At 38.8% G+C, this 12,969-nt stretch overlaps 1 protein-coding gene across 1 annotated transcript; it reads left to right on the forward strand.

The window, feature by feature from the left end:
- Nucleotides 1-1,525: 1,525 nt before the first annotated feature.
- LOC129244395 (mucin-2-like) lies at nucleotides 1,526-3,316 on the forward strand. The gene is made up of 2 exons (XM_054882017.1): nucleotides 1,526-1,535; nucleotides 1,605-3,316. The coding sequence occupies exons 1-2, from the start codon at nucleotides 1,526-1,528 to the stop codon at nucleotides 3,314-3,316; spliced, it is 1,722 nt and encodes a 573-aa protein (XP_054737992.1).
- The last annotated feature ends 9,653 nt before the right edge of the window (nucleotides 3,317-12,969 follow it).

Below are 12,969 nucleotides of genomic sequence, written 5' to 3' on the forward strand. Positions count from 1 at the left end.
CTTTACAGTAAATAAAGTTTTTGTTTATCGTCCCATTACTCGTTGCAATGATACTGGCAGCATCGCGAAACGTCATAGAGGTGGTCCTTAAAAGTTTGCAACGTTACATGAAATTGTTCTAAATGTGAAGAAGCGGTTTGATGGAAATCCCCGAAGCAGTGCCAATCAAATTGCGAAAGAACTAAAAAGATCTGCCTATAGCATCCGCCGAATACTGAAAAATGATCCCAAAATCAAGTCTTACAAAAGGGCGCATTGTCTCACACCAAAGCAGCAAAAAGTCAGTCTTGAGAGAGCTAAGGGTTTGCTTTGCTTGGCCGAAAGTAGTCAATTTCCGAACATTGTGTTTTATGACGAGAAAAATTTTCAAATTGAGCAATTCGTAAACTCCCAAAACGATAGAGTTTATTTGATCGAACTTTCATGTAAGAATTTGAGTTATCGATTGGCCACCAGGATCCAGCACCCGCTGCAGGTAATGGTTTGGGCCGCTGTAACCGCAAATGGTAGCTTCCAAACGTTTCATCGAGCCTGGCGTCAAGGTAAATGCTAAATATTATCAGGAAGTTATTCTTGAGATTGCTCTGAGGTCGTGGACAGACAAACATTTCGGTGGAAGACCATGGACATTTCAACTGGACTCGGCGCCGTCCCACAAAGGTCGAGTGAACCAGAAGTGGCTAAAAAACACGTTCCGAACTTCGTAACGTTCACACAATGGCTCTTAAATTCATTAGACGCGAATCCGATGGATTATTCTCTTTAGATCATTTTGGAGAGCAAGGTCCGAACTGAAAGATTCACCAGTCTCGAGGCGCTGAAAAAAGCAATTGTCCGCCAGTGGGCCAAAATACCTGCAAGTCACATTCGGGCAGCTTCCGATTCATTTTTGGACCGTCTCAAGGTCATAGTCAAGGCAAAAGTTGGTCATATCGAGCAAAACAAAATTAATTCTTAATTTCGTTTTATTTTCACACATTTTTTACTTTGAATTGAATAAAAGTAATTTTCCAAACTAAATTTATGCCCTTTTAATTGGTTACACTTCGAGTGCCCCCTATTTCGTGTACTAATGGTATATGTACCTATACTATTAAAAGGCGTGCATAGAACGACTCACAAAAATTTTCAACCAATTCGGCTCTTAAAGCTGTTTAAGATGTAATCATAAAATTTAACTAAATGATAATGTAAGTAATATATATTTTCTAAAGTATACCATATATGTAATCACGTAAATTTGTTTTTCCACAGCAATGCAAATATATTTCTTATCAGTTATTTAGTAATTGCTTGTTTTGTCAGCAGTCTCGAAGTATGCAGTAACTGCTTGTAGAGCAAATGTTACTTTCATATGCGGAACAGAAAATCTCAAGTGTTTTCATACACTTTTCTGCATAGTGAAAAGTAATTAGTGGATCTGAGTCTAATTGTTGTGGCATATAAAAGTTGAAGCTGCATGAATTAGAAGGTAGTAGAAAAGTTTGTTTTGACACATCCGTCCGGCAAAGAGAGTAGTGCAAAGATGAGTCCAAGTAAGTTCGTTTCAAACACCATTGGACATATATTTTTGTTTTCGTTTGATACATTTTCTTAATTTCCAGTAAACTGGTTACTACTAGTCCTTGCTGTGGCTCCCCAAATATTTGCCGAAGCGGTTCCAGACTGTTCGCTCTTGCGTAATAATGAAATCGTGCCAGACGGTTATAATTGTCAGCGTTATTACATCTGTAAAAAGGGTAGAGCCGTGTCACATAAATGCGGACGAGGATTATATTTTGATTCTAAAACAAACGCCTGCACATCTCCTGAACTTGCAAAATGTTATGTGACTCGGGAGCAAAAACCCGATCCGTATGACGAGTATTATTCAGCTGAAATCTATGGACCATATTGTGAAACAACACCATCACCATGTGAAACAACAACCCCTCCCTGTAAACCAACAACACCACCCTGTGAAATAACCACACCATGTCCTTGTAAAACAGCAGCACCAACCATTACAAGCTGTAAAACAACAACCCCACCATGTGAAACAACAACACCCCCCTGTGAAACAACAACACCAGCCTGTGAAATAACCACACCATGTCCTTGTAAAACAGCAGCACCAACCATTACAAGCTGTAAAACAACAACCCCTCCCTGTAAATCAACAACACCACCATGTAAAACAACAACACCACCATGTGAAACAACAGCTCCACCATGTAAAACAACAACACCCCCATGTGAAACAACAACCCCACCCTGTAAAACAACAACACCACCATGTAAAACAACAACACCACCATGTGAAACAACAGCTCCACCATGTAAAACAACAACACCCCCATGTGAAATAACAACCCCACCCTGTAAAACAACAAGACCACCATGTAAAACAACAACACCACCATGTGAAACAACAGCTCCACCATGTAAAACAACAACACCCCCATGTGAAACAACAGCCCCACCCTGTAAAACAACAACATCACCATGTGAAACAACAACACCCCCATGTGAAACAACAACACCCCCATGTGAAACAACAACCCCACCCTGTAAAACAACAAGACCACCATGTAAAACAACAACACCACCATGTGAAACAACAACCCCACCCTGTAAAACAACAACACCACCATGTGAAACAACAGCTCCACCATGTAAAACAACAACACCCCCCTGTGAAATAACCACACCACGTCCTTGTAAAACAGCAGCTCCAACCACTACAGGCTGTGAAACAACAACCCCACCATGTGAAACAACAACACCCCCCTGTGAAACAACAACCCCACCATGTGAAACAACACCACCCTGTGAAACAACAACACCACCCTGTAAAATAACCACACCATGTCCTTGTAAAACAGCAGCACCAACCATTACAAGCTGTAAAACAACAACCGCTCCCTGTAAACCAACAACACCACCATGTAAAACAACAACACCACCATGTGAAACAACAGCTCCACCATGTAAAACAACAACACCCCCATGTGAAACAACAACCCCTTCCTGTAAAACAACAACCCCACCCTGTAAAACAACATCCTGTCCCTGTGAAACAACAACGTCACCTTGTCCAGAAGTATTGACTGATTACGACTGTAACAACAGTCGGCATATTGTTCGAGTGATAAGTTCTTCAAAGGATTGTGTTAACTTGCCTGATCACACCTTCCTTGTAGACCGTAGATGTTGTTCCCGCTTCTATGTTTGCCTCAATGGGGCTGTGGAGCCTTTTAGATGTCCACTAGGATTTTGGTTTGATCGAGAGTTGGAGACTTGCCGACCTCGCCGAGAAGTAACAAATTGCCGATAGCTGACAAAATGTTGTACTTAAAAGACGACCAATTGTAGAAGGACCAAGGAAGCATTAGAAGCACATCAATAGCATGTGTGCTAAGTTTTGTTAGTCTGATAAAAATATACCTTAACAGCGGTTAGATAACTCGTATGAACCATTAGGCACGTACGTTGACTGATGCCCTTATAATGCTTTCAGCTTACGACCACCGGTAAATAAAGGAACCACTAAACATTGTTATATATATTTCTATACAAACAATATACTATACATACATATGTACGTACATATCCCCCTATATATGCAGAAGCAAAATATATTATAACCCGAGCATTCCAAAAATCCAAAATATAACTTTTATTTGGCATCGTCATTACATTTCTATTAGCTCCAGGACGTTAATTTCCGTCCATCGGGCAAAGTTGTTCATGCAGGCAGACGAGAAGAGTCTTTTTATGCTATAAAGTGAATAGATTATCAGCATGCGCAAAAACATTAAAAAGCGTATGAGATAAAACTCTACTCTTATATCAGCGATTACGAAGGAATAGTTGACGTTGCTTCTAATGAAAGTATTAACGATCCAATGGACGAAAAGTTTAAAATGCGCCTTCCACTTGCAGAAAAACTGCTTTAGTTAATTCCTTACGTTAGAGCTGCCGGTTCTATACTCGTAACAGCCTCTTTCTATGCTATCTCAAGTGAAATTCTAGCGAGTAAGACATCGCTGCAGATTCATCAACGGCTACAGCTCTGTAAGAAGATGTGGTAGGGGGCTGAGTCAATCAAATAATACACATAGTTGGTGCATATATCTATAATTGCCGCTTACACCGTTTATTTGTTGTTTGGCCGAGCTCTTCCTCCAATTTGTGTTATGCATCGATGTTCTCCGAAGGGCTGATGATTATTCCCGAAGAGATTTTTCATGATAAAAATACATTTAGAGGTTTGACATTGCCTGCCGGGGTACGACAACAATTAGAAAAAAATATTCTATCATCTGGTGTTTTATGAAGATTCAGAGGGTCACAGAGATGCAAACATACGCACTTATATACATAGATACATACACCACCTTATTGATTTTTTTGCTCTTCCATAACCGGAAATGAAGAAGGTTTTTTTTATTTTGCCGAATTTTAATGAAATTATTTTCTTTGAGGCATCAATTTTTCTCAGATTGATACGAGACTCTAAGAAAATAATGAGACTAGTTTGATGCGACCGCGGACTGTAAGTGACCTGAAAAGAAACAGGACATCGCCTCTAATAACGATTATAATGGGTTCCACGTATACTCAACTTAGCATCTTAATAAACCAGTTCAGTGTTTTTTGGCCTATATCTCTTTAGGTCAACATCCATAGACCATAAATGGTCTCAGAAGCCAGAGAAATATATGGGTTGAGGATCGATAATAATGCCATACCTAAGCCAGTTGGTATCACCACCGACCCAAAATGGTTTCTGTATGCGTATTATGAGTTATATCTGAGTCTGCTTCCCACCCAAATCAGAATTTAATATTTGAATTTGTTCTAATATAGTCGATCCGTGGCTGGCGCATAACATTTTGCCCTTTGGCGAGCGGCGTAAAATTGAAACAAGCAGTACACGCCATAAAGCGGAAGTGAAGCTCAATAAGCCAATTACCACTTCCAGATAAATGGCGCAAAGAAACAAACAGATTCATGCGTAGTCTTTGGGCCATAGGCCATTTCATGTTTTTCCTGTCAAGGGTAATACCAGGATTTACGATGACTTTTCTTACGAAGCAGCCTGTGAATAATAGTAAGTTAATTTCTTTCAGTGACGAAAACGCTGTAGTGGTCTCAGTATCAGCAGTCATTAGCTATATAATTGTTGATGATGAACAAATGACCACTTATTCCTTCGATTTATTCCGTCTAAACCGAGCGTTTGCGGTGGTAAGCTGTATGCATTGACATATGAAATATAGGTAATTGCATAGTGCGTAGCCAAAATATATTTACAGAAATGTGCATATCTACTCATGTAGATGTGTGTATAGATGCACCGAATGAAATTTACTTGCCCCAACCACCACTAATTCATACCCTTACGATTTTGCAACGGAGTGTATACGAGAAGAAATCGTAGAGGTACGCATTCATAGTGGTTAGGGCAAGTATACATACTCATACACACACATATTCGAATTCTTCGGTGCTTACTAATTATATCATTGCGTGATGCGTGTTGTAGCACTGCTGCCACCAAATGCAGCCATGCATAATTTTGGCAATCACTTCCGCTCGAAATGCCTTTAATGTTACATCACATGGCAAACCACACTTGACTTAAGGGATGTGCATATTGGCACAATATTTACATATATATTAATGCACACCAATGCACTCATATGTTATATATATGTATGTGTGTGTGTTAGCGTGTATAAATAATAATTATAAGTATTAAAAATGCGAGTTACGAGCAATTGTTTGACATTTCCCGCTTTAATTACCAACAAATCTTCCCTGCGTTAAATGAAAGTGGCTTTATTTTAGCCACGTACAGGTTTGGCTTCTCACAGTTTCGACATAAAGGCAATGCCAGCTAATGATTCGATTTTTAGAGTGTAAATACGTATAGCAGCAGTTTGCAGCCGAAAAAGACCCAAGAACCAGACCAACGAATTTCTATGTAAATTCGCGCCAGTTTTTTGCCATTTGTGTAGCCTTGGCAAGGCTATTCCTCTTACAACACATTTTCTTAACTCTAGATGTACATTCTTTTTCGATTCGACGACACTCGACAGAAGTTTACATTTTATTATGATAGTGCGCTTGACGAACATTATTGATCTGACTTGGGAGAGTTAAGTGAAGATGAGTTCCATCGAATATTTTCATGACGGGTCTAATATAGTAGCATTTTCGAAAACTATATTACGTGGAAAACCCCGTCATGAGTAGTCGACGCAAAAAGCTAAGTCTGATAGATGCGGCCGAAATATTGTGCATCAAGTGCGTGGCCTTACTCGCTTGTCCAAAAGCATTGTGGACCTGCTACAAGTTTTCTAACTTTTTTGTAGTGGGTCGTATGATTGGAGAAATTGTTCAGTGGACCATCGTTGAAATCAGCCAACGCACATGTATTAATTCCACTGATGCAGCTCAAATAGAATAATCAAACTCTGAGGAAAGCTTTGGCAGCTATGTTAGCCCTAACAGCTGTCATGAGGGATAATCACCTTGCATGTGCAGAATTATTATGCATGATTTGTCAAGCTTCCAAACGGCGAAAACTCAATCTTTAAGTGCCAAATGTCCAAAAAGATTGTACGGAGAGCATAAAATTGATCTCTGTGCCTCATGTGCGAAATAAAGTGTAAAATTTATAAAACACAGTTTTATTTTAGTCTTAATCTTAAACTGTACGTTTAGAACTAATGTTTGAAATTTAATTTGATTAGTGCTGTTTTTTTATTTAATTTTATCAGAAGCTATGAACCAAAAAACAAAAAATGAAACAGCAGCCATGGAGCTGTTGACTTTCCTAATCATTCGAAAATAAACACCTTTAATTTCTCCATGCATACCCTCAGCAATGTTGCTAATCACGCAAAGAATGCTCCCTTGATGAGAACTAGAGCTCTGTGTGAGCTTTGGCCTGCTGCACAAAATGTGTCCATTTGTTCCGATCTTTGGCTGATTCCTTTGAATTGTTGACCTTGAGTTTCCCCATGTCGTCTTCTAGTTCGTGAATACATCTTGATATTGGTCTACCTCCTGCTTTCGTTGCAATGTTTTAGCGCCAAGCATTTTTCATGCAGCTCCCGTGGGGTCCATTCTCATGATGGCTAGGCCATCTTAGGCTTTGAGCTTTGATGAACCGTACAATATTCCGTACACTATTTTCTCCTCTTGTATGCTGCGCCTGCTCATAATTCCATTTAATTCGCCTTTCGCCGTTAACTTTGCTTGCAACGAAGATTTGTCGTCAAAATTTTCTCCAAAAAACTTGGAGCTTGTTTTAGTCTTTTTCACTTATTGTCTACGACTCCGACATCAACATATATTTTGTTTTATATTTATTTCAAACAGTCAAAATATCTAAATAAAAACATACATACATGAGGTCCACAAATATGCAAGCTACTCAGCTTATGCAAGAATGAACAGGCATTCAAATCCTTATTATGCTTCTATGTGAGAAAAGAAATACTAATATTTATAAGCATTCATATACATATATATATGCACCTATGAACTATATTTGTACTCATAATCAGCCAATCTCGCTGACAATAAGCTGCTTCTTGACATGCGACAGCAAACTATTGATGCCTCTCCATGTGACTGTTTGCTCTCGATGTTTCGTTGATTTTTCACATCGATGAGTTTAAATATGCATGCAATTAACTAAACTATAAATATGTTTTTAGTCGAAAAGGGGGCGGTGAAACCTGTGTTATGGCTAAAACAAATTAATTGTGTACAGATATATATATACATACATATATTACATACATATTTAGTTCTACTTTCGTTGCCTAAATTTAATATTAAGGCGATGCGATATGCGTTTTAAAAATGCTTAAGATTTGCTTGGGTTTTGCTGAAATTCATCAGGTAGTTAGTAACAACAAGAACAGCTATATCAACAGGCGGAGCAATGAAATGAGAGCCAAGATTCTTAAATCTCAGCCAAGCGAGAGCAACGCAAATAAGCAGAAGGTGCTGAAATGATTCCATCTCATCGCCCATACAACTGAGGCAAAGATGACTCGAAGTGGTGCCGAGTCTTACAGCATACAAAATTCACAGATATTGTCCTGTGGCCACGACTTTACAAGTTTGTTTACTTACCCAGCGCTCGCTGAGTTTATGCGAGAGACACCCTGTCAAGGTAGTCAACTACATTAAAGGGCCTTTGTCTAGCCAACTCATCCGATCCGCAGTTTTCTGCAAAGCTCATTATCACCAGGTACCCAGATGAGACTTGCATCAAAAAAATCGGTGGCAATCGGAAGTGAAGTCAGGCATTCTCCGATCAGTTTTGAGTTCACGAACATCAAGCCTAGGGCGCTGAGTGCCGCTTGGCTCTTTGAGTATAATTAAGCAAACAACTAACTTTCTATCACACCCGTCTTTTATTAGCATTTTATAGCAAGTATGCCGAGGTGACTAACAGAGCCAATTGCGCGAGTTACGTCACCCGGCCATTCCACTCCAAAAATTTAAGTTGACTGGTCGTCATAACACGACACCCAACCAAATAAGTATCATTGCATCACTTGATTTCACAAGTGATATGCCAATTAGCTTGCAATGAAAGAAGTGCAACGACACTTACCAAATGTAGAAATGTAATATTAGTAATAAGAAATATTTTGTTGATTCACCAACTAAACTATTGCCAATAAGTATAATTTCGATGACGTAGGCATAAGATCACTATAAATGTTAGTTATAAGAACTCATTTGAGCATTTGTCACCGGCAGTTTGTATGTGAGAGAGCATTCGCTGGTTGACGTTCGAAACGAGTGGTCGTCGGTTCGTTGAAGGTGCGAGTGGATGTTCCTGACACCTGTGTATTTCTTTTAATTAATTATAAGTTTTTTTAAATATAAATTTTAACCAGAATAAATATAAATTGGCTATTCTGGACATCTCAGAAGTGGGATGAACATATTTTACATCCATTCCTACATACGAATTGAATTTTCAATCAACGACACAAGCGAGGGGAAAAATACCACCAGTAAGCGAATCAACGAACAAAAAGGAAAAGAGCAAACGAACTTGCTTCAAACGTCTCTTAACACATTTAAGAGATCACTTGCAAGAGTTACATATGAAAAGTCACAACGACGAGTGACTTTGAATACGTACACAACAAAAGCGAAACGCAAACGAATCAACGATCGAAGTAACGAGAGTAAAAACACAAGCAGAAGTTTCGTTTGTGTGGTTGCAACGACTTCGATACAAATAAAACGACGAGAACGCAAAAACAAAAAGCAAGAGTAGGGTTTTTTGTGTTGTGTTTTTGCAACGGCTTAAGAGCAACGCACAATGGGCAGTGGTGTTTATAGCTGCAATATTGAAGAACGTTCTGGAATTCTATTGAGGGGAATTATTGTGCGCCATACCGGCATAACAACGAGTAGACGTTCAAGAAAAACCAACGTGATTAGAAGTGAATTTCTGAAGAACTTAAAGCAAGCCGGTTTTTTCATTTTTAATTACACTATAATATGGGAAAAATGATCAAATTAAACAGTTTAAGGGTTGATCAAATCAACAAATTGCTACAAAACTAAGGTGCAACGGTAATGGGCAATAAAGCAGCAAAAATTCTGAAATTGACAGAAATTTACGGAGCTGATGAAGTTGATGCTGAAGAGTTAGAGGTAAGCAGCGAAGTTACAGCTATGCAGAAGCAAATGGAAGAAATGCGTGGTATTATTGCGGGGCTAGCTAAGTCTGTAAACGATTTGGTGACAGTACAGATAAGACAAACGTTAACACCGTCGAACGCCACAACGATTCCAGCAGAAGTTAGTTGCCACGATAACCGTTCAACTGCCACAACAGAGGCTCACGCTGAAATACCAAAGAGTTCATCACAACAAGATATTAGTAGTACACCAATAGCAGTAGATCGTCCATTGTTAGTCCCAACGACGCAAAGTGAATGGAAAAGAAGCGCAGTACACGACATCATCGCATGATTACCTGATTTTGATCCATTAAAAGGGAGTTTAACATCGAAACAGTTTGTTGATAAAGTTATACAGCTACGAGAAACCTACGGATGGTCTTAGCAAGAAATTTTGTTAGCCGCTCAATCAAAGTTGAAAGGGGTGGCCAAAGAATGGCTCGATGCACAAACCGTATTTCAACGATGGTCAGCTTTTGTATCAGCATTTCAAACAGATTTTCCTTTCACAATGTGTACGGCAGAAGTGCACATGGAATTATCACGAAGAAAGAGGCGTACAAGTGAAACGTTGAGTCAATATTATTACGCTATGTTAAATATTGGTAGGCGAGGTAAGGTTGATGAAGAATCAATCAATACATATATTATTCGGGGGCTAAATGACAGTAATTTAACACGCAATGAAATTATCAACGTGTAACGATTTGTTGCGTTCTCTTAATAGTTTAGCAGATGTATATTGTGCGTTCAAAGGTACAGATAGTGGTAGTAGAAATGTAAACGAGGTAACGCGCTATCTTACTACAGAGAAGAAATCTATAAAATGTTTTCATTGCAACGAGTATAGACACATTGCAGCAAATTGCCCAAAGCCTCCAAGAAAGGAAAGATGCGCAAAATGTAACAAGGTGGGACACGATTCTAAGTTTTGCCGCTATGAGAAATCAACGGTTGCGACGGTAGTTACTGAAAATTTATATCCACCGTTAATGTCAAGTGTTTTGCTGAATGGTGACCAGTATTCGGCGTTTATCGATACTGGCAGCGACACATCACTCATATCCGAATCCAAAGTACCAACCAGTGCGGAAAAGAAAGCATGTGTTAGAAAGTTAGAGGGATTTGGGGGTGCAAGCGTTGAAAGTAAAGAAGAAATTGAAGTAAATTTAGTTATAGAAGGCATGGCACTGAATACGAAATTGCAGATAGTACCCGATGAGTTTATGCCATACGATCTGTTCATTGGAAGAGATGTTTTGTGTCAAAAAGATTGTTCATTAGTTATACAGTCGGGAAATATGCAAATACAGAAAAATACTGCAAACGGTTTTAATATGGACGCATCATTAAGTAAAGATGAAATGCATGAAGTACTTTATTTACTTGAAAAATACGATGATTGTTTCGCAGAAGATTTAGGAAAGCTTGGACGTTGTAAAACAACATCTATGGAAATCCTTGTCAGCACCGAGAAACCGATTACAGGTAGGCAGTACCAAGTGCCGTTCATCCAAAGACCTGTACTTTCCACGATAATTGACGACTTGCTTAAGGGGGGGGGGGGGGGGGGGGGGTAGGGTTTAGCGCTAAAAAAAAAAACACTTTTTTTTTGAATTTTTTACAGAAATATGGCTTAAGATACTTTAATAAAATCAGTTGCATGTTATTGTACATCTTTTCAATAAGTTTTTAAAAAATAGTAATAATAAAATATTGACAAATAAGCCCATGACAGAGTTTTTTTGGAGATATGTTTTTCGAGAGGTGCTCTGCGGTGCCAATCGGCATTCGTCGTAGAATCATCTGAAACTAAAAAAGTCGAATTTTTCAGTTAAAGTATGACGTAATGCTCCCCCCTACATTAATATTTTTTTTTTTTTTTCATTTTTGTAGTTTTGGTGGCAAAAAAACGTAAAACGAGCATTTTTGGCGAAAAATTTCGCCATATTTGTAAGTGAAAAACAACCTTAAAAAAAAAAAATAAAAAAAAACAGTGTAGGGGGGAGGTATTTTTGATTTAGAAAACGTGTGCCAAATTTGAAAAGAATCGGTTGAATAGTTTCGGAGTTGTGATTGGCACCGACTTTTAAGAAGTCGTTTCGGGAAAAACGCGTTTGAAAAAATGACTCTGAGAAATTATCGATGCTCCGCATTCGAGGTAGAGTGCCTACAAAGGCTATAACTTTGAGAGTTCTGCTCCGATCCACTTAAAATTTTGACACAACATTCTTGAAATGATTTACTATAAGATGAGTGAAGAAAAAAAATTTCGATTTTGTGAATGAAAGAATGTTAGTGAAGGTATTGATGTCCTAGCCGAGTTTTTGGAGGCAGTACGAAATGCTGGTCTCACGCTAAAACCAAGTAAATGTACTTTTATGTCAAGAAATGTTAAATTCTTAGGCCATATCGTAAGCCAAGATGGTATTAAGCCTGGTGAGGAGAAAACAAAATCAATTAAAGCTTTTCCTCAACCCACTAATGCAAGTGAAGTCCGTCGATTCCTTGGCTTAACAGATTTTTTCAGGAAGTTTATACCAGATTATGGTAGTACCGCTACGCCGCTAACAACGTTACCAAAGAAGGCACAAACATTCGGATGGACAGACGAACATGCCACAGCGTTTGAAAAATTAAAACATGCACTTTGCACTCAGCCGGTGTTAGTTTTGTTTGACGTAACAAAGAGCCACGAAGTACACACCGACGCTAGTTCCGTAGGGCTATCTGGAGTGTTGTTACAGCTAGAAGGCGAGAATTGGAAGCCGGTACACTATTACAGCAGACGATGTATTGCAGCTGAGTCTACGTATCCATCACATGAATTAGAAGTATTGGCGATCATAGAGACTCTTGAACGATTACGAGTTTATTTAGTTGGCACACCATTTGTTGTACGAACGGATTGCAATGCAATTGCAACAACTAAGTCCACTACAGCATTGAAGCTGCGCATTGTCAGCTGGTGGCTAAGACTACAAGAATTTGATTTTACATGTAAATATCGACCTGGGTCTAAGATGCAGCACGCAGACTCACTTAGTCGAGCGCCTGTTGAAATATCGAAAAGTACAAACACTGTTGCAGAAAAGGTATTGAACCTTAACCGAGGCACCACAACTGATGATTGGAGTTACTCAATGCAACTTGAAGATGAAAATTTAAAACGAATAAGCGATATAATTACAGGGAAAGAAACGGCAGATGAAGCTACAATTAAGCAAATGAGAACCGATTATACGATGCATAA

The sequence above is a fragment of the Anastrepha obliqua genome, chromosome 4 (genome assembly GCF_027943255.1).
Source record: "Anastrepha obliqua isolate idAnaObli1 chromosome 4, idAnaObli1_1.0, whole genome shotgun sequence".
Taxonomy (NCBI): domain Eukaryota; kingdom Metazoa; phylum Arthropoda; class Insecta; order Diptera; family Tephritidae; genus Anastrepha; species Anastrepha obliqua.